General features: G+C 31.4%; 1 protein-coding gene across 1 annotated transcript; it reads right to left on the bottom strand.

The window, feature by feature from the left end:
* Positions 1–3,873: 3,873 nt before the first annotated feature.
* LOC127699766 (caspase-3-like) lies at positions 3,874–24,640 on the bottom strand. The gene is made up of 6 exons (XM_052203120.1): positions 24,435–24,640; positions 16,303–16,384; positions 15,541–15,779; positions 8,343–8,524; positions 5,944–6,109; positions 3,874–4,473 (listed from the first exon to the last, which is right to left on the bottom strand). The coding sequence occupies exons 2-6, from the start codon at positions 16,380–16,382 to the stop codon at positions 4,244–4,246; spliced, it is 897 nt and encodes a 298-aa protein (XP_052059080.1). The 5' UTR covers positions 16,383–16,384; positions 24,435–24,640; the 3' UTR covers positions 3,874–4,243.
* Positions 24,641–25,175: the final 535 nt, after the last annotated feature.

Below are 25,175 nucleotides of genomic sequence, written 5' to 3'. Positions count from 1 at the left end.
TCAATAAAAGTGTTAACATCATAAATTTCATACTCGTGACATTTGGGAAATGGGGAAATTAATAACAGAAACATCAATAGGAAGCATTCAAAGCTAGTTCAACAATCTTCGTTACACCTTCCTCGATAGTTCTATATTAAACATTACAGTACACAAATATCCTGTGATATTGTAGTACTATATTTTTTTGGGTAAAATTATTCATCGATGTTTCCTTTCCCATAGATACAAAACATAATTATAAATATTCTTTATAAAAAAAATAATTATTAATGTGAACTGAGCTATTATACATGAATGGACACTTAAAACTGATTAAAACTATATAAATGGTCATAATGTAAAAATCAAAGGTTTTTGTTCAATATTTTAAGGCATGTGACTTTCAGATGAATACGGTATTTTTTTATCTTCTTTGGATTAAAGAAAAAACTTTAGTCGTATTTCTTGAAGTTAATGTAGTTCTTTCAATAATGTTATACTGATTGAGTAATTGTTGATTGCTTAACGTTCGATGGGAAATATAATTTACACATTCAAGACCAAATAAATAATTAATATTATAAGACGATAGGTAGGTTCTGCAAAGGGGGACAATCCAGATGCATGGTTGGTCAAATAGATGGCCTCTTTCCAACCTTTGAAAGTATGTTTGATTTGCTGTCAAATTTGATTGATTATTAATAAATATTTGTTATCTAGTATCAATATAGGCAATAGGAGTGCGAATCAATATGAACATATTACTTTTTGTTGAATATCAAGAGTGGATTTATGTAAATAACCTCATGTATATCAAATTTAATAAACAAAGTCTACAAGGCAATTGAACAAACGAGACTTGGATATGCATTCATTTATAAACTGTTGCCAGAAACGAAACAGATTTAACAATTACATTCTAGACTAAGTCGTAAACTTTTTTTTATGATTCACTGTGTGTACGTTAGAAAAAAATAAATGTGTGTCAGCACACTCCTTAGGTTCAGACGGATATGTATAAAAGTGCTCTTTGATAATTTAGAAACCGTTATAGATGTTCCAATTAGAAAGTGTAATTTGAGTTGCATTTTTTGTTCATAAAAATTTGAAATGATGACTTCAACTTTACCATTAAGAACTCTTAGTTCAATAGCTTCATTGTAAGCAGCAACTCTCTATCTAAAATATCCTGATTAAAGTCACTGCAAAATGAATGATGTTTTAAAAAACTATTTAATTAGTATTAATTTTTTTATTTTTGTTTTGTTTAGAAAATAGGAATTTAGACTATTAAACATGTATCTATATGAGTTGTAAAGATAGTTATAACACATATTTGATCATTTGATCAGTATGTTAGAAAAAAACGGAAAAGTATACTTAATAACAATATCTATTGTTGTTTTCTGAGAATATTCCGTAATATCTTTTCCAAGAAATTACTGTTAATGAAATTATTTTTCTTTTAGGGTATGTTCTATTGAAAACAAAATATGTATATTTAAAGAGGTTTTTAAACTTCAACAACTATCTTAAAATTAATTTTCAAGAAAAGCAAAATAAATTTCGATCTTTAAAAAACAAATCTGTTAATCGTATGAAAAGGATATTAATGTCTAAAACTTATAGGACTTGTTGATACCTTTCACAATCAAGATATTGTATTCTTATATTATCATTGTTTTGATAATTTTGAGTTCCATATTAAAATCAATATGGTATTCTTAGTAAGTAAATAATATTGTTCGGTCATTTCTTTAGTTCGATGGCATCATCGTGCTTAATTTCGTCTTTAAATTACTTTCTCGTTCGTCTTACGAAAAATATATAAATAATTCCGTCCAGGTGTATAATAAATCTAGTTTATATACTAAATTATAACGTAGAAATAACAAATAATAGTGGGCAGTACAGAATTACAGTACATACCAACTGAAATGGGAAAATTTCTATCATGAAGTGTCAGCTCCTACATAGTCAAATTCTTCTTTACGACATGTCAGCGGTTGAGTTAACGACTAACAATAGTCATTTTGAATATTCATATGATCTTATCGCAACTTTGTTATTTTTGATTGAGTGCAGGAAATTTATAGAATGATTTCAAAATCAAAATTATCAGAATCATAAAAATGTTGTCGTACAGTATGATTACAATAAATTATTCGTACCTGCACTAGAAAGTTATGTTCTCTTTTTGAAAGGTACACGTTACAAGGAAATACAAACTTATACTAAATATAAAAGAAGGTTATGTGTATTAATATTGACCAGATTGATTATAATAAAAAAAGGTAAGAAATATAAATCTATAAGAAATATAAGTTTTTTTTTAGAATATTCAGGTATGAGTTTAAAGTTTATTTCTTTTCCAGAAATAATACTATAACTTTCAACTTTCTGATTTCATTGTAAGCACAAATAGAAATAATTTACAGATCAATTTCTTACTCTTTTCTTTTCTTGTTTATTAAAAGTTCCAATGATTTAAATGTGTTAAAAGAAGTAAAGTGCATGAAAAAGCAATTTAGACCTGTAGCTGGTCATTATGAAGTATGAAACGAAAAATAAAAATAACATATGCTTCCTTTAATTGACAAACTCCAAGGGGAAGGGAAAATAAAATCTGTTTAAGTATCATATACCCATCATCGTCTTTCATCCAATCTATAACAGAGATTTGTAATAACTAATGTTTCCCGTGCTTGAGATCTTATCTTTTTTTTCTTTAGTTAAAGCATATCTATTCTGGAGATTATTCTCAGTTGTTTACATCACTGTTTTCACCAGTCTTTATTTTTATCGATACTCGGTGTACCATTTATTTGTTTTGTTTGCCAAGGCCTATTCATACAATTATTTCCTGTAATATCATCTTACATATATGTGATATTTCCTGTGGTTGTATAAATGTTAGTATTGTTTACGTATTTGAATTGATGTAGTCAGGCAAAAAATGACAGTATTTGTTGAATTTGTTTGGATTTGTTTGCTACTAATAACCAGTTATCTGTTGGAATACATACAAATCTGGTGTACAAATTTAGATGTAGTGTTATCCACATTTAAACCAGCGTTAGCACCCATCTCTAACTTGCAGTGAGGTGCTCCCAAGCGTTCTTTCCCTGTGGATCACCTCACTGTGACTTTGTGGTGACATAGAATTAAAGACAATTGTCTTTACTTCGGGGTTGTCAACTTTGCTTCGAAATATTTTGTCATGAAATAATAAATCTTCTTCTTCAATTTGTACAAAATCATTAAACAAGTACAGATACAAAATTTACTGCATATAAAACTATCTCATACATACAAGTATAATTGTGTATCGGGCAGATCTTTATGATACAAAAACCTAACAAGATAACCGGACTTAAACTGTACAAGTTATATCTTTTTTATTGTAAAATGCAAGAGCAGCAAATACTGAAACAAAAGGGAAACTATTATTATAGATGCATTTACAATGTGAAGATCAATTGTATGATACTGTAAAGATGTTTACATTTGTTGAGTTTAAATTTCGTGCATTTATAGAGTTCAACATGTTTGTGGGTTTTATTTTCAATTGTTTTCTTTTTCCTTTTTATTGGGTTAGGATCTTCATTCGAGAACTTTACCCGAGTGCAAAACTTTGCTATTATATTTTCATCGCAAAATTAATAGAAATAAACACAATGTCAAAATGTTCTACGTTACAGTAGTTACAGTATCAAGGAGCAGAAAACTAGAATGTTTTATACACATGGTTTAATATTCAATTAATATGTCAAAAAAAAAAATGATTACATACATTATTTGTATAATTGTAAAACTTTTAATTTGACAAAATAATCTTAACACCACATTACAATGTTGATAACTAATATTGCATTGATACGAGAGAAAGATTTAATATATATTTCTTTTCTTAAAAAGGAAATTTTTCGAATGAATGACCGTAAAACATCAGGACCTAATGTAGTATTCATTTATTTATAGTTGCAAAAAAGGTTTTTTTTATTAACTGAAAATAACACATATAGATGTGGGTTACTACGACAGGTAAAACACTGTTTGTTCTTTATCTCAAAATGAATGCCAACAATTTTTGCTACTTGATTGTTTTTATGAACAAGAACTTTAAATACAAATGACTTTTACTTTTGAAATGTCCGACTTTTCCGTTTGAAGAAAAAAACCTAGCAGAATTTTTCAAGGTGGTCATATCTATGTTTGTAACCGGTCATTTTAGCATTAAGTCATGGTGTGGCTGAATTTTCTAATCTTTTTGCTTTAAGTATAAGTCCTTTGTAAGATGTGAAATAAAACAAGGCATCTGGGTAATAATGTCACTGTGTGCATAATTTGGTTTATATCCAAGACCAACGTCTTTGTTAACTCTGGTCAAAACTTTGTAGAAATCATCTTCTTTCTTCATTTTGAGTAGCTCTTCTGACAAGTAACGGACAAATGGTGACCCTTGCTCTGTGTTTCGGAAAGATCCATAACCTGAAAAAAAAAAAAAAAAAGAAATTCACGTTTTAGTATACTATCTGCTGTTAACGGGTAATTCATCATATAACTGTTCTTTTTAAGGACCCCCGATTATTAGTACGATCTGTATTGCGAAAATTAATACCATGTTGATCTTTAAACATTAACATTTTATCAATTGCTATTCAATTTCACTTTTCAGGCATTATCTGTATTTCGCATGCATATCATGGTTTTGGTTGTCAACTTCGATTTAAATGCACCGAAATGGTCAGACAGCAACTTATATTAATCGACTGTCTTGAAAAGCAAGAAACTTAATCAACTAAAATAGCACCTAAGATCACCCACCCGGTTTCTGTTTGGGTTCGTTTGGCTCAGTCTTGAGTAGACTTGAGTTTTCTGTGTAGTGTTTTGTAGAGGGTATCACCCGTCGAGTAGATCAGTACCTTTGTACTCTCATATTACCAAGAATTTGCGTCCTTAGGATCAAATCTTATGCTATTCCTGGTCCTCTTCGGTTAAATCAACTCTTTAAAGTTTGTATTCGGTTTTGAGTTTAATACATTTTGGTCAATAGAGATATTAATTTTCGAAATACGCATATGTGTAGTACTGTTAATACTATCTTTCACAATTAAGATTAGCAGTCTTTATTTAAATTACTTTTGAATTTTAGTTCTCATAATTTCTACAACAATAGCAATGATCAGTCCAATTCTATGGATTGAAATCAACTTTAACATCTACTTTGCATTATTTAGTGAGAAGACATCATCTATATAGCGGAACGTGAAGTTAAATGATAATACTAGATTATTTTCATTCTTCTAAAGAAGGTTATGGAGTTGATCAACGGACTCAGAAGAACTGACCGAAGCGTGATAACCTAACATTGATTAATAAAGCATAAAGATGATGTTAAGGTTAGGTACATCTGTCAGACAGGTGTGTACATCTTTCAATGATTTGACCAGCAAAATATTGCTACCGAATGAACAATCTTTTGTCTTGATTTCTGTAGTAATAATCGTAAGCCAGACAAAAAAGAATTTAAGATGAAAAATGCTTACATTTCCATCCATATTTTTCAAAAGTCATGAGACATCTTTAAACTACCAAAAATTTAAATTTAAAAAATGTTTGTAAATAAAAAACTGGTAGAAGGACCATTTGTTTTGTTGCAACAAGTTTCTGTATAATATATAATATTTATATGGAAAATGACATTATTGATGATATGTATGTTTTTTTATTCAGCAGCAAACCGTCTCAAACTGACTTTACAAAAAAAAAACGGAAAAATATTTGTTTATGCTATTAATCAACATTTTTCTCAAACTTATAGTTTGAAAAGAAAAATACATGTGTTACAGTGAATGTTTTTGATCTTAGTTGATAATAATTGAATTCAATTATATGCCAACACCTTACCATACACTTGTCTGTGATAAAGTAATACACCCGTTGGTTGACTACACTTACCAGTGGAAGTAGAATACACTGCTAAGAAATCTGCTTCATTAGGAATACGTATTACTTCTCCGTGTATCTTGTCATAATCAGTATAGATAGCACCAGCATCTGCCTGGTTTTGATCTCTTATAACTCTCCTGTTTACGCCACGTCCTAATCCTTGTCCTCTACAGGCCTGTAATTGTAATTTACAGTTAATTTATATAACTGCAAACAATATATTTTCTTCTCTACCTCGTTTAAGTCAAAAGCTAACTTTTTAAAGAATTTGTTCTTTGCAAGATGTACAATATCATGAGTAACACAATTTTCTTACTTCGCATATTGAAGATATCACAACCAAGTTTAGATTTCTTTTTAACTAGGCGATGAGTCTGTAAAAGAATGATGTTCCAATATAAAACCAAAATTTGAAAAAGTAATTAAGTAGACCTAAATGCAAACTATAACGTGCGGTCTGATTGCACAAAAGGGAATCGTGATGAACGACATCTTCGTTAAGTGTTTGCAATACATAAGAGAAAAACGAAAGAAGAAACACCAGCACGCCCAAATTGATAAACCACTAAAATAAGAATCAATAATAAAAAAAAAATCATTTTAGCGCCTACACTTGAGTGTGTAGGTAAAACAAAACCTTCTTTTATCTTGCCGGAAAGCTGAACTATGCAATCGTTACAAATGAAATGACTATTCGCCAATTGTGATAGGTTAGTTTGATTAGTCAATTTGTTTACTGTTTTACAATGTTTACATTATGGTACTACTTTTTATGTTGGACATCTGACTATTAATAGATAGAATGTATTCAATAACATATTTAAAGTCGACTGATATTACTTAGATCACAAATTGAACACAATTAAGCTCTACAAATGTTATTTGTTAGATCATCTATATGTATACGATATGAAATTTATAACAGTTCTTTTTATTCTTTATTTTAAAAATTGTCTAATAAAATCTTGAAAACAAAACATTTATATTTTCTAACATCTTTTGTTATTCTGACATGAAAAGAGGTTGGAGGAAAAAATTGATACTAAAAAAAATAAAGATAATTCAATGTTGAAAAATTGTACCTTAAAAGATCAGTAAATGCAAATAAGACTTCATAAATATAGTGCATCCTAGGCACTTTTCTAGATTAACCTTCATCAGGAATGCTCCAACTAGAACATTTGAAAGCAACGGAAGGTCGAAAAACAACAATTTAATGCTGTATATCAGACGGAATATAAACAGACTATGAATGTTTATAGGATGATTGAATGACACTTAGCTCCTCCCATTTGTAGGGTAACAACTATTTCATGATCAGCTAGAAAGGAAAATAATCAGACCTTTTGGAAATTAAAATTGGCAGTTATAAAATTTAGGAAATCATTTCAAATAAAGGAATATATCTCCCTCATGCAAAGCTCTTGTCAAGATTTGGCTATACTTTAGGTTCTTTTTATTTGAGCTTTTCAATGTTTTTATTCAAATATTTCTGCCTTGGACATCACCAAAGAGACATTAATCTTCGAAATGCGCATTCGGTACAATAACATTGGTACCAGAATTAAGTAGACTTTATTACATCTATGGTATCCTTTATTTTAACGAAATTAGATATATTAAAATCATAAAGTAATAGAATAATCCTAGTTCGTTTCATTTTCCTGACAAGCTCTTATATGAGGCCTGCCTCAGCAGTAAGCAGACGAAAAGATTTTGTTCTCTATAGAATTAAAACTTTTTGTTAGAAAAATATGTCTAACAAATACATGTATACCTATAATAGTATGTGTTTAATGAAAAAAATTTGCATGCATATGACGAAACGCACGTCTGGCGTTCACATTTTTAAACCTAGTATCTATAGTGAGTTTATGACACAAGTTTTTGTGTAAGTATCTAAAAAGTTTTCTATAAAAGCAGCATTTATGATTATCTACAACAAAATATTTTACTCTATATTAGCCATTCGGTTGCAAGAAATAAAACTGAAATATTTTGGTCTCGTTATGATATTGGTACCATTATTGATGAGACGTTTATTACAAGCGTAGCCTATTTACAAACAATGCATTTTAATTCCATGAATATAGTTTGGAAATGGCCTTCATTTTGTAATGTTTGAGGAGCAAATTGCGTATATTTGATGAATAAGTAATCATAATTCATATTCATAAATTGGGAAACATACCATAAATGACTAGCAAAACATTACAAGAAGCTATACAAAAAAAAAATCACCCGACTAAATTCATTCTTTTATAAGGCTGTAATGATTCAAAAAAAGTTCTCAGAAATTTCACACTCATCTTGATATTCCTACAACCAAAATTATATGATTTAACATTAAGCGTAAATTGCTGGAAACTATATCCCTTCAGGAAAATTCTAGAATAGCTTTATCTAACCTGGAAAATAAAAATTTTTGGCTTCATTATAAGTTCTGGACAATTCTCTGCATTGAAGTAATCCATCACATTTTTTATCTTAACAGACTCATCTGTCATATAAACACTGTTCTCATTTCCATGCGTCAACAAAGCTACAATTAGGCAGCCAGCTTCTTTCAAACTTATCTTGTCGTTTTTAACTACAAACAAATAATATAATTTTGTTCAAATATAATTTTTCAGTGTATGCACTTTTATGTACAATTTGTGTGGCTACTGATAGATTTGTTAACATAAAAAGGGTTACCAAAAGTTAGGTTATGCACCATAGACTCTGACTTAAATTTCTCTTATAAACAACAAGTAGCGGATTGTTTTTGTGTAGGAAGAAGAAAAGAAGGTACGTCAAATGTCGAACCAAACACATAGTCACTTTGACCATTAATTTGAAAGGTTTCTGTCCTGCTCTGAACGTGAACTTTTGACACTTAAAATGTTCCACTTACCTTGTATTGAAGAGACAAGTAAATTTTATTATGAAATTTATCTATCTGTATAAATTCTTTTGAAAGAAGTTTTACACTCTAAAGCAAGACTAGATATTGATTTGTTATAAAATTGTAAGTTTTCCAAAATTGAATACGTCAACATGCGATTACGTCATGTCCTAATAGAGATTTCCAATAAAATGACTTTACTCGACATAACCGACCCAACTCAACGTATTTCGTCCTATTGCATTGAAGCATGACGGAGGGGAGCATACACTGCATGCACTTTTTGCTTTTTGAACACGCATTTTTTGCTGATATAGACTTAATGTAAAAATCAATCCCAACTCCTTTTTTAATCTTTAAATATTTTGTTATTGAATTTTGAATGATTTTATTGACAAAAATATTTTAATGGAATACTTAAGCAATCAACCTGTAATCAAATACACCCATCATTTCTTGTCATTTCACTTGACCCATATTTCAGTTCTTCTCAAAATGTGAATTTTAAAAACTACCAAATAAAAATTTAGCATGAAAATATTAAAATAATGAAATCCGAAGCGAGAAGTTTATCTCTTTTTTTGTTTTTATAAGTTTTAACATTTAAAAAGTAGATTCCAACACACCCGAATGCAAAAGGTGTACGCGACTAACTTTAAAAAAAAAAAATTTCTATTATTTAATTCAAGATAATTTGACAGGAATTTATATCATTGATACATTTATCAAATAGTATTTTTTAGTCTTCAACTATAATAATGCATGGGACGAGGTTTTTGTCCATGTATACCTAAACGTGCATTCGCAGATACAGGGGTAGAGGGCGTACTCCCCCTCTTCGATCGACAAATAATTTTGCAAATCTCACGTTTTCCACGTTATCTATACAAATGTTTAGTATAAAATCGTCTAATTTTTTTTTCGCATTGCTCTGCTCGGCAGTATAAATTTAATTATTGGGAACTATGCCCTCTTTCAAATATCTTGGATCCGGCCATAATCACAAATTGTATGGCACCAAGAAAAAAAATTAAATGATTGTCGTTTGACTTTGATAGATACTAATATTTTCCCGCGTTTCGATCAGTATAGCGGGAAAATGTTGCATTCTCGGTATGGAATCGTTAATATTCGGTAGGCCGATGTAAATCTATCCAATCAAGGGGCTGAGTTGTGGTCATATATAAGGTGTTTTTTGTGTGGTAGCTTCACTTTCTAGCCGTCGTATTGACCGAGTAAACTCCATTATTTTAAATGATGTTTATATATCTATTGTTAGACAAATATTTTTGTTTTTCGTAAATTGTTTGAACCGACGAGGTCCGACGTCATTATCCTGAGATAGGCTCGAGCATTGATTCGGATACAGGTTTCCGTAATACGGTTTTTCCTGGTCGGCTATCAATGAGGGGTAATTTATTAAACGTACGGCTTCCAATATTTTGCTGTGTTTTGTACACAATGATATGATTGGTGAATGAAAATGCCAATTGATTACTGATTTATATGTTTTATTTGATGATATGTCACGATTATATATTATATTATATTATATTGTATACAATTATATCTGGCGTCCATCACGTACGACGGGCTGTCGGCAAATTTGAATTTGTGTTTGAGTTTTATTTTTCTGCCATGCGTACAAAAAGGTGTTGTTGGTGTGCTGTCAGTGGCAGAAAAGGGTGTCATTTGTGTGTCTGTCTTCTGTAGTATAGAGAATACGTTTTAAAACAACAATGTTTGAACATTAATTTAGACATCTCGCACGAGATTTAAAGGTTTAAGACTACAAACTGAATTGGATTTTTTCCTGGATTTAGAGCTAACTTAACACGGAAATGTGATACTGGCGTGTAATCTAAGGGACACATATTCTCGTTTCTGATGTTTCTTTTAATATAAATATTCATTTATTTAGCTATATATAATTCCATTAACAAATAATCATGTATCTTTTACTGATAAATTATCATTACATTTTATAGAAACTACATATAATCTGCTATACAGTTATGAACACTAATGGTACTACATACACTCTGTGCTTTTGACATGACACAAGGTCTTGCTTTTCTAGAGTGTTTATGTACTTTTTTACTTAATTTGTGATATGTACAAAAAAAGAAGATGTAGTATGATTGCCAATTCGACAACTCTTCACAAGAGACCAAATGACAGAGAAATTAACAACTATAGGCCACCGTACGACCTTCAACAATGAGCAAAGCCCATACCGAATAGTCAGCTATAAGAGGCCACAAAATGACAAATGTAAAACAACTACAACTATAAAACTAACGGCCTAATTAATGTACAAAAAAATGAACGAAAGCACAGCAACAAACGATAACCACTGAATTACAGGCTCCTTACTTGGGACAGTCACATCCATACATAATGTGTCGGTGTTTAACATGTTAAGGGACCCACTTACCTAATACGGTGGTGTAACAGTACGAAATAATTGATTAATATTCTAGACTGGATAATCATTCTGTATTTATTAGTTGTAGTTGTTTTTAAGATAGTGTTCAGTAGCTGTGAATACTCTAAGATCGGTACATGGAGTTTATTTGGAAATACTAGTAATTGCTGTTTTTGTGCTTCGTTTTAGTCGGACGAGTCAATCCCTTTCTAACTGTTCTAATTGTGAGTAGACATGATCATTTGATAAACATACTTCTATGACCTCTATTAGCTTTAACTTGGACATTTATAAAAACTTTGTAGAAAAGAGATGCATGCGTACAATAAGTTCTCGACATAAATTGGCTAAAGTATCAGATAAGAATTTAGCCTCAAGCTATGATACTTACAAGCTATAATAAATACGACGAATATTTAGCCTCAAGCTATAATACTTATGATGATGATGATACTGATGTTTGTCTTATATCCAGCGAAAAATATTACATATGTATTAAGGATGATGAAATGATAATGATAAATGATTATACCTTTTTGTACATGACCAACACTTACAGTCGCATTTTTGTATGCTAGGTAAATTAGCGTACCCGATACAAAGACACACTTGTCTTTCTTCGATTAAACCAACACCTGCTCTTACTCGTGAATGCATCATGCTTGGTGGTGAAGCCGAAAAATCCAGTCCTAAAATCATTCGATCAGGGGGGTCCAACAAAATAATTGAACCCGTAATCGAGACTAACCTGCTACCAGTCAATCCCATATTTAATAAAAACCTGTTTATATATTTTATGCTTTATGTGCATATATTACTATTCTGGCAACACTTGTTTTGTTGCAAAATTTGTTTGGTTTTTCTCCTTGTTTCTTTGTATCAAAAAGCTTAGTTTTTATTGTAAAATGGTGTTTCACAGCTTCCATTATCCTTGTGACTTGCTATTGTATTAATATCCAGTAGGCATGCAATTATTATTCTAAATAGTATAAAATATTTTTTAACAAGTAAAGATTACCCCGTTTTGATCCAGACTTCCTTACCACTAGCATCTAAGATACATACACTGATAAAATATTGTACCGGCACTCATATGGCAATCACTCTGTCTGTCCGTCCGCCAGTCTGTCCCGGTTCAACAAATATTTTCAATGTTCTCTTCAAAAGCATTAGTATGCGTATCATGCATTCTTTTTTCGATTTATTCATTACACTCCGACATGTATATACCTGGATCCGTTTGGAGCGTCCAACTATCAAACAGAGTCCAAATGGCGTGAATTACGACTACAGTGGCTCGTGCTGTCGTCAACAATAAGCAAATACGCATACCGTATTATCAGATACTATAGTATATAAGGCATTGACTTTGAAAAATGTAAACAGTTCAAACGAAAATAAACATTTTTACAAGAGTAAAATTAACCAAAAATGACAGAAATCAACCAACGACATCCACTGAATTGAAAGCTCCTGACTTGGGAAAGCCAATATAGAATTTGGCCTGATTAAACGCGTTTACCAGCGCTCAACACTCTGGTGTAACAGCACAATATAAGAAGAATAAAACCTGTAAAATTCAGTTGGAAACAGCTCAACTAATCAATATTGAATTAAGTCCAAAACAGTTACATTTTTATAATGAAAGACAAAGAGTACCGATCTTAAAGTACCCACAGGTACTGAAAGCTAATTCTTACATGTTAAATTACCTGAGAATATTAAATGTATTAGGTTAAAAAAAAAATAAGGAGATATGGTATGATTGCCAATAAGAAATGAAGTGAATGTAAGCAATGATAGGCAACCGTACGGCCTTCATCAATGAGAAAAATCCATACCGTATAGTCGACTATAAAAGGAACCAACTTGAAAAATATGAAACAATTCAATTGAGAAAATTACCGGCCTGATTTAAAACAAAACAATTTACGGAAAACAAATATAACAGATATGAACCAACGTCAACAAGTGAACCACAGGCTCCTGACTTGGGACAGGCACATAAGGAATGAGTGTCCAACCCCCTCCCCCTAAGCCTGGGACAGTGGTGCAACAGCACGACATCAGAACAACCTGGAAAAACCTTCCTTCAGAGAGCTTGGTTTACATATGAAATTTTTGGTCCTCAATGCTCTTCAATTTTATACTTGTTTGGCTTTCTAACTATTTTGATCTGACCGTCACTGATGAGTCTTATGTAGACGAAACGCGCGTCTGGCGTATCAAATTATAAGCCTGGTACCTTTGATAACTATATACATATTTAAAGTAATTATTAATATAAAATGTGTTTTCAGCCGTGTATCACCTTCACTGGTGATCCTATGCATGGATATGTCGTAGAGTTTAACTTTTATATATAAATATATACCTCTAAGACGAGACAAAAATTGAAACTAATTTTTTTTTGTTTAACTAAATCAATGTGTGATAGTTTTAGAATCCACTTCTTATTGGATTAGTAAGAGTTGTCTTAATCCAAAAACAACTATGACAATATCAAGCCTTACTAATTAAAAGTACATTTTGATAAGAAAATTACTGTAAAGACTGAAGTGGCATTATAGTTGTCTTAAAATGTAACAAGTATATACATTGGCATTCTCGTCCTTTTTAATCAGAGATACTGGGGGACAGGACATTTTTTTAGTCAATTACTATGTACTAAAAATTGATAGTTTACTATCCACAGCGGTCAATGTTTATATGCAGATTAGTCATCAATTGCTAATCAAGTACACCTTCCAAAATACAATCTATATAACGAATTGGTGTACACATTTATTTACATATATCATTATTAGCTACAAAATTCTTTTTTTTAATGTTGACTTTAATTTGAAAGAAAAGTGTATGTCAACTATTAAAATTTAAAGAAGTACAAGACCTGTATTAATATTTTTTTGAATATACACATCCCTTTGTCGAACGTTTTCCCTGGGGAAAAAATCGGAGATTGTTAAAAAAACAAGATTAACTGCAGAAGAAGAGAACGTTTGAAATGATGCTTAATAAAGTATGAAGCAATCCCAGTTGTCAACTTTAACAGAGACAAATTCTGACTAACACTTTGAATTCGATATTTCTGAAATTGCTAGAAACATCTTTGTCGAATAATAAATACCCACGGAAATTAAATATTATAAAACATTAAGAGACGAAAGTAAAAAGGGACACCAATCTGATAACGAAAAATAAAAGCATGTCAAATATTAAATAATAAAAGGTTCATTTGCAAAGTATATCGAAAAACAAAGTCATGGTCAAAACCATGATAGACGACTGAAATCAATTGTATGATAGGTAAAGATACGTGTATATACATGGTCTTATGACAGTGAAGTTTTGGCGGGAATCTCAATAATCACGTGATATATAAAAATCATGATTTCTTTCGGTTTTCATCATCTTAGAAATACTTGATATTGATAAAATTTATCATGAATGGGTTTAATAGTTTAGGAATACTTAGTTAAAACTTAAGTGACGCATTTAACAAAATTAATAGGTTAGCAATAACCGGTCCCGTTACGTGCGTACGTCGAGTTAGGTACGTATGTCATTTTATTGGAAATCTCTAATACATGTATCTTCCCACAATGCTTTAAACTTACAGACAAATCGGCATATCCCTATCTTTATCGTATCAAACAGAACGGAGTTTTTACCAATGAAGTAAAAATATTTTTCTGGAGATATCAAAAGTTTGTCACCTTTACGAAATGCTTCCGTTATTGAATAACACTGCAAGTGACGGTAATTGGTCCTTTACCAGTAGAGAAAAATGAAAGGATGTGTAGTTTCGGGAAGAACGATGTAAAATTTTCAATTGAAGCAGACTTGTCTGGCAAATTTGATGAACATTGATCATGTTGTTTCATAGCAAAAACTAAACCGAGAATATAAATTAGACAAAATTAACCCTTGTGGAGTCATTGTATTCATGTTTGCCAAACAATCATCATAAAATTTTGTTACAGTTCTTCTAATCGTTTCAAATGATTTGGCGGTGTTAATTCAAAGGAAATGAAATTGGAAACAGATCAGTCAAAATCAATAATTGCGTTCTGACTCATGTTTTACATCAAATATGAAAATGATTCAGTTTGTCGTACATTATATGGTATCTTTTACACGTTCTTACCATATTTGAGTTACATTGTCTCATAAGATTCGGACGAGAATATTATAATGTGAAAGGTTCATGAATATGCGACGATGGTCAAGTGGTGGTAAATATTGATTCATTCACATCACATTAAACCTTATGCTTTTTATAAATTCTTACTATCATTAAATTTCTCTTCCATGTCAACCTTAGTGGCATCATTTAAAAGATCACTATCAAATCCAAGTTCCTGGAATCTTTGAAATAGAGATGCAGCATCCACATCACTTCCTTTACGGTCACCTAAATTCAAATTGTCATCAAATTCTGTGTTATTGACCACAACTGCTATCCCAGAACTAATTGGATATCTGTCTTGTTCCAAATGTGCTTTAGATACAAAACCTTTTCCTACGTTGCTATAACAGAAATTAATTTCAAATAAATAAAATAATTCAATAGTTACATAATTATATATCAGTATACGGGTTCGATGCTGCTTTTTTTAAACTAGAGATGTAAAATTTATGTATTTAAGTACATGTTTAATAGGTTTCGATTTAGTTTTATTTATTTTGTTGACTTTTCAATCCTATATGAATACTAAAAATGAAACTAAACATGTTTGTATGTTTGTATGTACCTCTATTAGATCATTACGCATTCAAAAATTAGAAATTTGTGAGATTCTTTCAAATAAGACAAAATATTTTTCATTTGTGATAACTATTTAATTTAACATATAGCTCTTATTTTCATTGGAAAATGTCCTTGATACTCAACTAACTTGATATATAGATATGACTCTAGCAACTTGTTATTTGTGATTAGAAAACGAAAAGATTTCATAAATTCAAAGAATAGGGTAAGCATGAGTAAGAAGCGGATGATAACATTAACAATACTTTTTTTGCTGCATAACTGAAGAAACAGTATATGTACCTTTCATTTCCATAGGGGATAGTTGATTCTGTTGACGTGTCCACTATTTCACCACGACGAGCATCTAATTCGTCTCCCATTTCTTAAAAGGTTAAACAAGTTTTTAATAAAGAAAAGTTCTCTAAAATTATATAAAGTAGGAGAAGGTAAAAACGGATACAACAAATTATCAATTTCCAGCCCCTCTTGCCATGTTATTACTGGGGATCTAAACATAATTCTACATGAACATCTCTGAAAGGTGATATCTCATGGTCCTAAGTTCAGAGAACCCTAACACATCAATTGAAACCATAACTTCAAAAAAAATTATGGATTCCATTGAGGACTACGCCAGAGCATGGGCTAAACGAGAAGAAGTTGAACTGCACACTTTGTCAGAATGGGTCAAAACAATCAGGTCTCTGATAAAACGTCGAATTTATAAGTTGAAAAACTGTGAACGATCGACTAAAGTCCGTTTTCAGAGACAAAGAAGCTGTGAAATGTCTTTCGTCTCTTCACGATAAATATGTTGTTGTTCCTGCGGACAAAGCTTCAATAATATTATCTTTGTATGTAAATCGTACTACTACGAGTGTCTTGTAAAAGAATTGGGAATAAATGAGCACTCAGGTAATCCCACATACAAAAACATACCATTTGACAAGGATGAGATTTTGGCGAATCATAAGTCTTCATGGCTTCAATGAACATTACATTGAACAGCAAATCTGAGGATTTACCATGTTTGTATTGGATACCTAAGCTTTACAAAATTCCATACAAACAACGGTACATTGTCGGCTTATCTGCATGTTCTACAAAGGAATTGTCTATTACATTGACAAAAAGTCTGTCCTCAGTGAAAGGGGGTCTTCAGAAATACTGTGAAACTGTTTACTCGCGTAGTGGTATTATCCATATGTGGATTCTAAAAAACTCTAAAGAACTTCTGGATAATTTTAAATCTCGATCTTTCTCTGAAATTAATTTAATCAAAACTTTTGATTTTTCAACCCTGTATACCACCATTCCCCATGTGAAATTGAAAAATCGTCTAAAAGAAATAATCCACAATGCTTTTCAATATAAAAATGGTAGCATACGCTATACATTGATTACTTTGGGATACCATGCGGCATATTTTGTTAATAGTGAACAAAAAGGTAAAACATGCTATACAGAGGAACAAGTGATCATTACGCTGGAGTTTCTTATTGACAACATTTTTTGTTGAATTTGCAGGTAGACTTTTTCAACAAATTGTCGGCATTCCTGGAACGATCTGTGCGCCTCTCCTTGGCGACCTCTTCTTATTTTCATATGAGTCGGAGTTCCTTCAGACACTTGTCAAAAACAAGAAGATCAAAGAAGCCTGTTCATTTAATTTCACATTAAGATATATTGATGATGTTCTTTCCATTAACAATCCAAACTTTTCTGATTGGGTTTCATTAACATATCCTCCAGAACTAACTAGAAGTTAAAGAAACAACAGACACGGATTCCTCCGCCTCATTTTTAGACTTATACCTCGAATTTGACATAAGTGGTCATCTCAGTACCAGAATCTATGACAAACGAGACGATTTTAATTTTGAAATCATCAATTTCCCCCACCTTAGCAGCAATATACCAATTTCACCTGCATATGGGATATACATTTCCCAACTCATTCGGTATTCAAGAGCTTGCAGCTGCTACTCAGACTTTATAAAACGTCACCAGTGTCTGAGCAGAAGGTTGATGAACCAGGGTTAAGTCAAAGAACGTTTCGTTCATTTTCTAAAAATAATTCATCGGAAGATACCAAGACCTTGTTGATAAATATTCCGCATCGACTTCACAAATAATACATGATGGTCTTGAAGTATAGATTCTAGGTACTGACATTGTTTATCATCTTAATTACGTGTTATAGTGTTCTATATTTCTCTTTGTCAATTATTAACCTTTATTATTTAGTCCATTTTTGGTAATATCATTTTGGCGTGGCTCGATACTTATTCATCCCGCAATTGTGTTGTTGTGCTGTGTCATTTTTTGTATTTTTGTCTTTCATTTTTGCTTATGTGCTTTGTCTATATGCCATTTTGTTTTTCTTTGTTGACATATTTGTTTTTTATAGTGATTAAGATTATAACACAATGTTGACTGCTGTACCCCTATTTTTTACATTTTTACCTATTATGTCTGTTTGTTTTGTTCACACATTGTTGTCAATATAATGCAATTTTATGCGACTGTCATACAAGTGAGAGTTTTAGCTAGCTATAAAACCAGGTTTAATCCACCATTTTGTACATAAGGAAATGCCTGTACCAAGTCAGGAATATGACAGTTGTTTTCTATTCGTTTGATGTGTTTGAGCTTTTGATTTTGCCATTTGATAAGGGACTTTCCAATTTGAATTTTCCTTGGAGTTCGGTATTTTTGTTTTTTACTTTATTCATCAGTGAGCTAAATTAATGTTTCACTAAAAACCTGTTTTATTGTAAATTATAAAAAGCAATCATGTATTATTTTCAACTTCCCGTTTAAAAATTTGAAAAAACCTAATCAAATATGAACATTCAAATAAGACAGTAGTCATCCGATATAAAAGTAAGGAGATGTGGTATGATTCATATCTCGCAAATGTATTTTGAATAAAAAAAAAATAACCCCAAGTGAAACAACTGTGACAATCGCATGGACTTCATTTTTCTGCAAGCGTCTCCTGATATGCATGCATCACCTGGCCAAGCGAACCCAGACTTAGTCAAAATACCATGATAGGAAATAAAGCATCAATCGGTTAATTTACAGATCAGACGACTATTCTGGTATCTAAAAATCTAAGATCGCGACATGTCTCTGGTGGGTTGAGACACAACCACATCGTATCGGTCAACCAGTTTGTGAAGACGACAGTTAATCTTGTGTTGACCTGATTTTACTCGTTCTAGCTCCTAACTCTGCTGAAGCAGTTAATTTGTTTTGAAGACATCACTGGTAATGAAATCCTTATAATGTAGGATTACTCACGGGTAAATTTCGATATAGAATTGTCTGCTGCAGTTTTTGAAAATTTAAACGAAACAAAAGCATGCAACAATCACATTTTGAATGAGGCACAGAAGCACAAAATGATACATCGCTATCCTGTTGAAATCTATTCCCGATAAATGGCAATGGAGAATGATCAATATTACAAAAATATATTAGTTGTATTTTTGTTCTGACATTGGAGTTGCGTAAACGTTATATACTTTATTATTTCAAAATTCTTTTAAGTTTTGTACCTACAATAGACATACTTCATCAACTGTTATCGGATTTCGTATACCTTTTGAGAGCATGACGCTTTTATAAATATGACAAACATTTTACGACTTTGTTAAAACTTTGTTTACTTGGAAATTTATATCATCCCTTTATTGTGATTCGAAATTAGACTGATGAGACACCGACTGCATCATAACATACCTTAAGTCTCTCGGCTCTAGACCGCTGTACCAGCTAGTCTATGCAATAACGCGTTCGTTTCAAATGATCTTAAAATTAATGATACTACTATTGTTGAGTGTAAGTTTGTTCCACACTAGCTAGAGGTATAGAGGGAGGGTTGAGATCTCACAAAACATGTTTAACCCCGCCGCATTTTTGCGCCTTCCCAAGTTAGGATTCTCTGGCCGGTGTTAGTATTGTATGGTTTTTTTAAAAATTTTGGTTTATTTATATCTTTCGAAGTTTAGCGTGACATCCATTTTCGCTGAACTAGTATACATTATTGTTTAGGGGCCAGCTACAGCACGCCTCCGGGTGCGGGATTTTTCGCTGTGTTGAAGACATATTGGTGGCCTTGGGCTGTTTTCTGCTCTTTGGTCAGGTTGTTGTCTCTTTGACGCATTCCCCGTTTCCATTCTCAATTTTACTGAAACTAGAAGGTCTGTTTCATATGATTTTTTTCATAGTGACACAGATTGACAAATTCAAACTAGAATCTATGACAAACGTGGCGATTTCAGATTGCTCATTGTCAACTTCCCGTTTCTCAGCAACAACATACCCTTTGTGCAATCGTATGGTGCTTACATATTTCAGATAATAATGTTCCCGTGTTATTCACTTTATACATACATTTTTCATACGAAATTATTACTTAAAAACGATTGATTCTGATTGGTCTCTTAATGATGTGGATAGATTCTATTGGTTTTATTGAGTTGTTTAATTGGGCACAGATCAGGAAGAGGAGTCACTCTTATACGGATCATCAGAATCCGGTCAGAATTAAATAACAGTATGGGTGTTTCGAGGACGAGCAAGGGATGTATTGATATATGATCACATATTGTTGGAAAAGTGCTGGTTGACAAAATGAAAAAGATTATTATAACGCATTCCCTTTGCTTTATCTACAATACAAGATTAGTTGTATTCACATTATTTCCAATGTGTAATGTTTTTATCATACCACCAGGCATTACTTGCATAATTTTATACGAAATAAGATACAATTAGCTCTGTTCACTAATGTTTTTACTCGATTCTGACCGATATGTAGTTATTAGATATGATTTAAATAAAAGTAACTTGTTAAACTATCATAAATCAAGAAAATCTAGAACAACACTTTAAAAAAGTACAACACAACAACTTACAAGTATAAAACGTAAACATTGCATGTGAAATCCTAGGAACATGGTAAAATTAAAGCATCAATGTACAACAAATGTATATGCAGATCACAATTCGTACTTTAGGTGACAATTGAGTTGATGGTATCAATTGACCTTCATCTGTCAAATTAATTTCATTCCAAGAGAGAGTGCAAATATTTCAGAACTAACAATATCGTGCCCTAGTCTAATGAAGGAGATCCGAAAATTAACCTCTTTGGTCTAATGAATATATCTTTCGTTTTAACTATTTGATGTTATTCATTTGCCTTTCACAGTACCTTATTCGTGACCCTCAGAACCGAGCTTTTCCCCTGTTTAGTAGCATTTCATAACATGACGAATATTTATGAAACTACATGTAGTATCAAAATGAACGTACTCCAAATAAAATAAAATACTAATAAATACTTTTGCCGAAAAATGAAAAGTGTGTCTTTTTTTTCTTAAATAACAAAACAGCAAAAAAGAAAAACCCGTCCGGCGTAAATTATGATACTGCGAAGAACTCTTAACCTTTTAGGGATGTTAAATTCGTTCAGCAATAATAATGAGGAAACCAGACTTATATCGATAATAAACAGTTTTTTTTTCTGTCGTCCTCATCAATAATTAGTTAGGTGTATCTGTGTCTGATATAAAGAAGACATATTTTCACGGATTGCTACATTATGTGATTGAGTATGGATTATGACGTATGATACATACTAAGCAGTAAAAGAACGCTTTCTTCTTTTCGCTCTAATTCTCCGTATGATTTTTTTCCTCTTGATTTGAATATATATTATATCGGTTAACTACTGATGCCTCTTATTGCGCAAACGTATATAGAAACATAACTTCTTATCATGTCGGGGCCTTTTATAGCCGACCATACGGGATGGGTTTTTCTCATTGTTGAAGGCCGTACGGTTGCCTATAATTGCTTACATCCACTTCATTTGAACTTTGGAGGATAGTTGTCTCATTGGCAATCATACCACATCTTTTTATTTTTATATTCTTATATATTTACGATATTTATGTTCTCATAGTAATGTGAAAAGTTACACATTTTTCAAAAATAGTAAAATCCCTTAGTATAAAACTCTTTTTAATAAATCTTAGCAATGTTTATTGCACTGACTGAAATATTTGCACAATGTACATTTGTCTAACATTTCTTTTTTCAAAAGTCTTTTCATATGAAAAAAAAAATAACTATAGATATTTTTAATGATCCGGAACATGACTGAATTTCAGTGTAAAAAAATCATGAGTATTTGACTGAGCTGTATGTACAATGGATTTTTTACGTCTTATACTATCACAGTATGTAAGAAAGAAAACAATTTATGGGAGAGTTTGTATAAACTTCTTCCAAGTGAGGAAAATAAAAGAAATATATTTAATGCGGTATAATTCGATATTTATTTTGTGCACTTATAAAATCACAGTATGTAAGAAAGGAAAATAATTTCTGAGAATAATTTGTAAAACCTCTTCAAAGAACTGAAAATAAAAGAAATCTATAAGTATTCCATGCGGTATAATTATTTGTTTTGTGTATTTGTTACCCAAATATTATATAGTTTTGTCTTAGAGTTAAGTCTTTTTCCTGTACTGGTTTTATTACATGTTCCGTTGTATATGTTAACTTTGGTATCTTTCGCCTACCTTCTGTTTCATTTATTCAAAATTTGTATGAACGATGTCGAGCTTGTCGTTAGGTAGCTTTCCCAATGAGGTAACCATCTCCGTTTATCCATATCAATCTTTTGAGGCATCGTTTTTGAATAGACACATATAATATTTTAACCCGGACTTTTATATTTATTGACATATATTTTTTTTTTAAAGATTTCCGAGTTGACCCAGATCAAGATCAAATTGTCGTACTAACTGGACATTAACACAGTTCAATTAGAAACTATAATTATTGCTATGGTTTTTTTTAATTTATAGTGAGGATATGAAGTTTTTATCATGAATAAGTAAAAATAATTAAAAATACCCATTGTAACTAAAACCAGTAACGCGCAGTTCGGACGCATGAAATTAAAAACTTGTTGTTTTCGTTTTTACATGTACTCGATCTGTTGAAAGACAAGCGGCTGATATTTCGGACATGCACGTTTTTGTTAATCATAATGATAATAGAAAGATTATTCAATAAGTAGTCGTATCGTATAAAAGAGTAAATTCATTATAGATTGAGAACATCATTAATTTGCACATGAAATGTAGAAGTAGTATATTTATGGTTTATTTATACAATGTATATAAAAATAAGAAGATGTGGTATGATTGCCAATGAGACTACTCATCACAAGGGACCAAATGACATAGAAATTAACAACTATGGGTCACCGTACGGCCTTCAACTATGATCAAAACCTATACCGCATAGTCAGCTATAAAAGGCCCAGAAATGACAAATGTTAAACAATTCAAACAAGAAAACCAAAGGTCTGATTTATGTACAAAATAATGAACGGAAAACAAATATGATATACAGCAACAAACGACAATCACTGAATGACAGGCTCCTGACTTGGGTCAGGCACTTACAGAATGTGACGGGGTTAAACTAGTTAGATGGCGCCAGCCAAACCCTCCCCCTAATTTGAATGCTGCAGTAAAAGAAACTCCAAAGAGACAAGTTTTCATATAGGTATCTGAGATTATACTTTTATAGCTAATTGTTTAATGGATATTGTTCATTAGGATATAAAAAGCTTATCCAGTAGAAAAAGTCTGACATAATTTTAATGTATTTTAATCAATGTAGGAAAAAGCGGAATTACAAATTTTACCCATTCCAATGAGTCAAAATCAGGCTTGTTTTATTCCTTTTTAATTATTTTCTTTGTTATTTGTCATGTTTTACAAACTTGATAACACATAAGTTTCTTGACAGAGAGAAGCATATAAATTTCTCTCTGCTCCGCTGATATTTTGATATCTGTATGAGCTGTAATTTTATTGACTATTTTGCATTTACCCTGTCCATCCGTACGTCCGTCCATATGTCCGTTCATCTAACAAATATTGCAAACACACTGCATTTTGTTATTTATTGAAGGATAAGGTGTTGCTGGCAGACTTTGGTATTCTCAGTTTAAAAAAGAAGCGGAAGATACCACAAGGATAATCAAAACTCGATATGCCGAACAGAGACCGACACATTTTGGCAAATGTAGCTTACCGATAGTCAAGTCTAATAAATCGATTAAGAAGGCAAATCAAATTAAGAAACAAAAACTGAGGAAATCTCTTTCTAAAGTGTGTCGACAGCTGGGCATGCGTAAAAAACCCATCGAAAACATGCCCCTTCTTCGTGACAAGAAAGTCAGAACTGGAAGTAAAAAAATGAAGGCAATATCCAGTTAAATTCGATATTCAATTACTTTAGTAATTATTATGTATTCCAATGTGTTGATTTGTTTTATATATTTTCAAATAATTACCGTTAAAACACCGTAAATAAGAAACTAAATATTTTACCTTTAAATGTGTCGTGTTGTAAGATTGAAGGAATGAACTGCTATCGCATAAGAATTGCAATCAATCGACGAAGAAATCGTTCACCGAAGTTAATTATAATTGTTCCAAGAATACTTCATACATAGATAACTCATTTTTCCTTCATTTTCTAACCTCGCAATTATGTTAATTAATCCTTAGATAATTTCTACCTATACCTGGTTTCCAAAAATGTCTGACCTGTTCCGAGAAGTAGACGTGACAAGAAGATTAAAAAATGTAGATAACATTTTTTTTAACAAGTTTTACGCATAAAACATCATATTAAAGTATATTCTATTGTTCAACTGAGTTATAAAAGTAAGTAAGATTTATTGAGATCTATTTATTTCTCAACACGTAAGTGTTTTTTTTTACTCAAAGTGGTATGTAAAGTGGATGCAATGTGAGCCTTGATCACTTGGAAATATCAGTAGATTCAGGCTCGGCATTCTGAATTAACTGATATTTTCTTTAAAACAATCAATTATCAAAATAATTAATTGTTTTAAAGTCAGTATCAAATACAAAAAGTTTCTTCTTATTTATCCGGAATTATACGAAAAGATTAAATTGACAATTACTAAATATACAAAAAAATATATACAATCTACCTCATTGCGTCGAATGGCTGAAAATAAAGCTACATAACGTCATTTTGAATTTTGTCATAATGACCATGAAATCTCTATAAAGGAACTTGGTGAAGTTTTGTTATTTGAT

The sequence above is a fragment of the Mytilus californianus genome, unplaced genomic scaffold (assembly GCF_021869535.1).
Source record: "Mytilus californianus isolate M0D057914Y unplaced genomic scaffold, xbMytCali1.0.p SCAF_1, whole genome shotgun sequence".
Lineage (NCBI taxonomy): Eukaryota > Metazoa > Mollusca > Bivalvia > Mytilida > Mytilidae > Mytilus > Mytilus californianus.
Note: the sequence above shows the minus strand (reverse complement) of the source record. Positions and strands in the feature narration are given on the sequence as shown.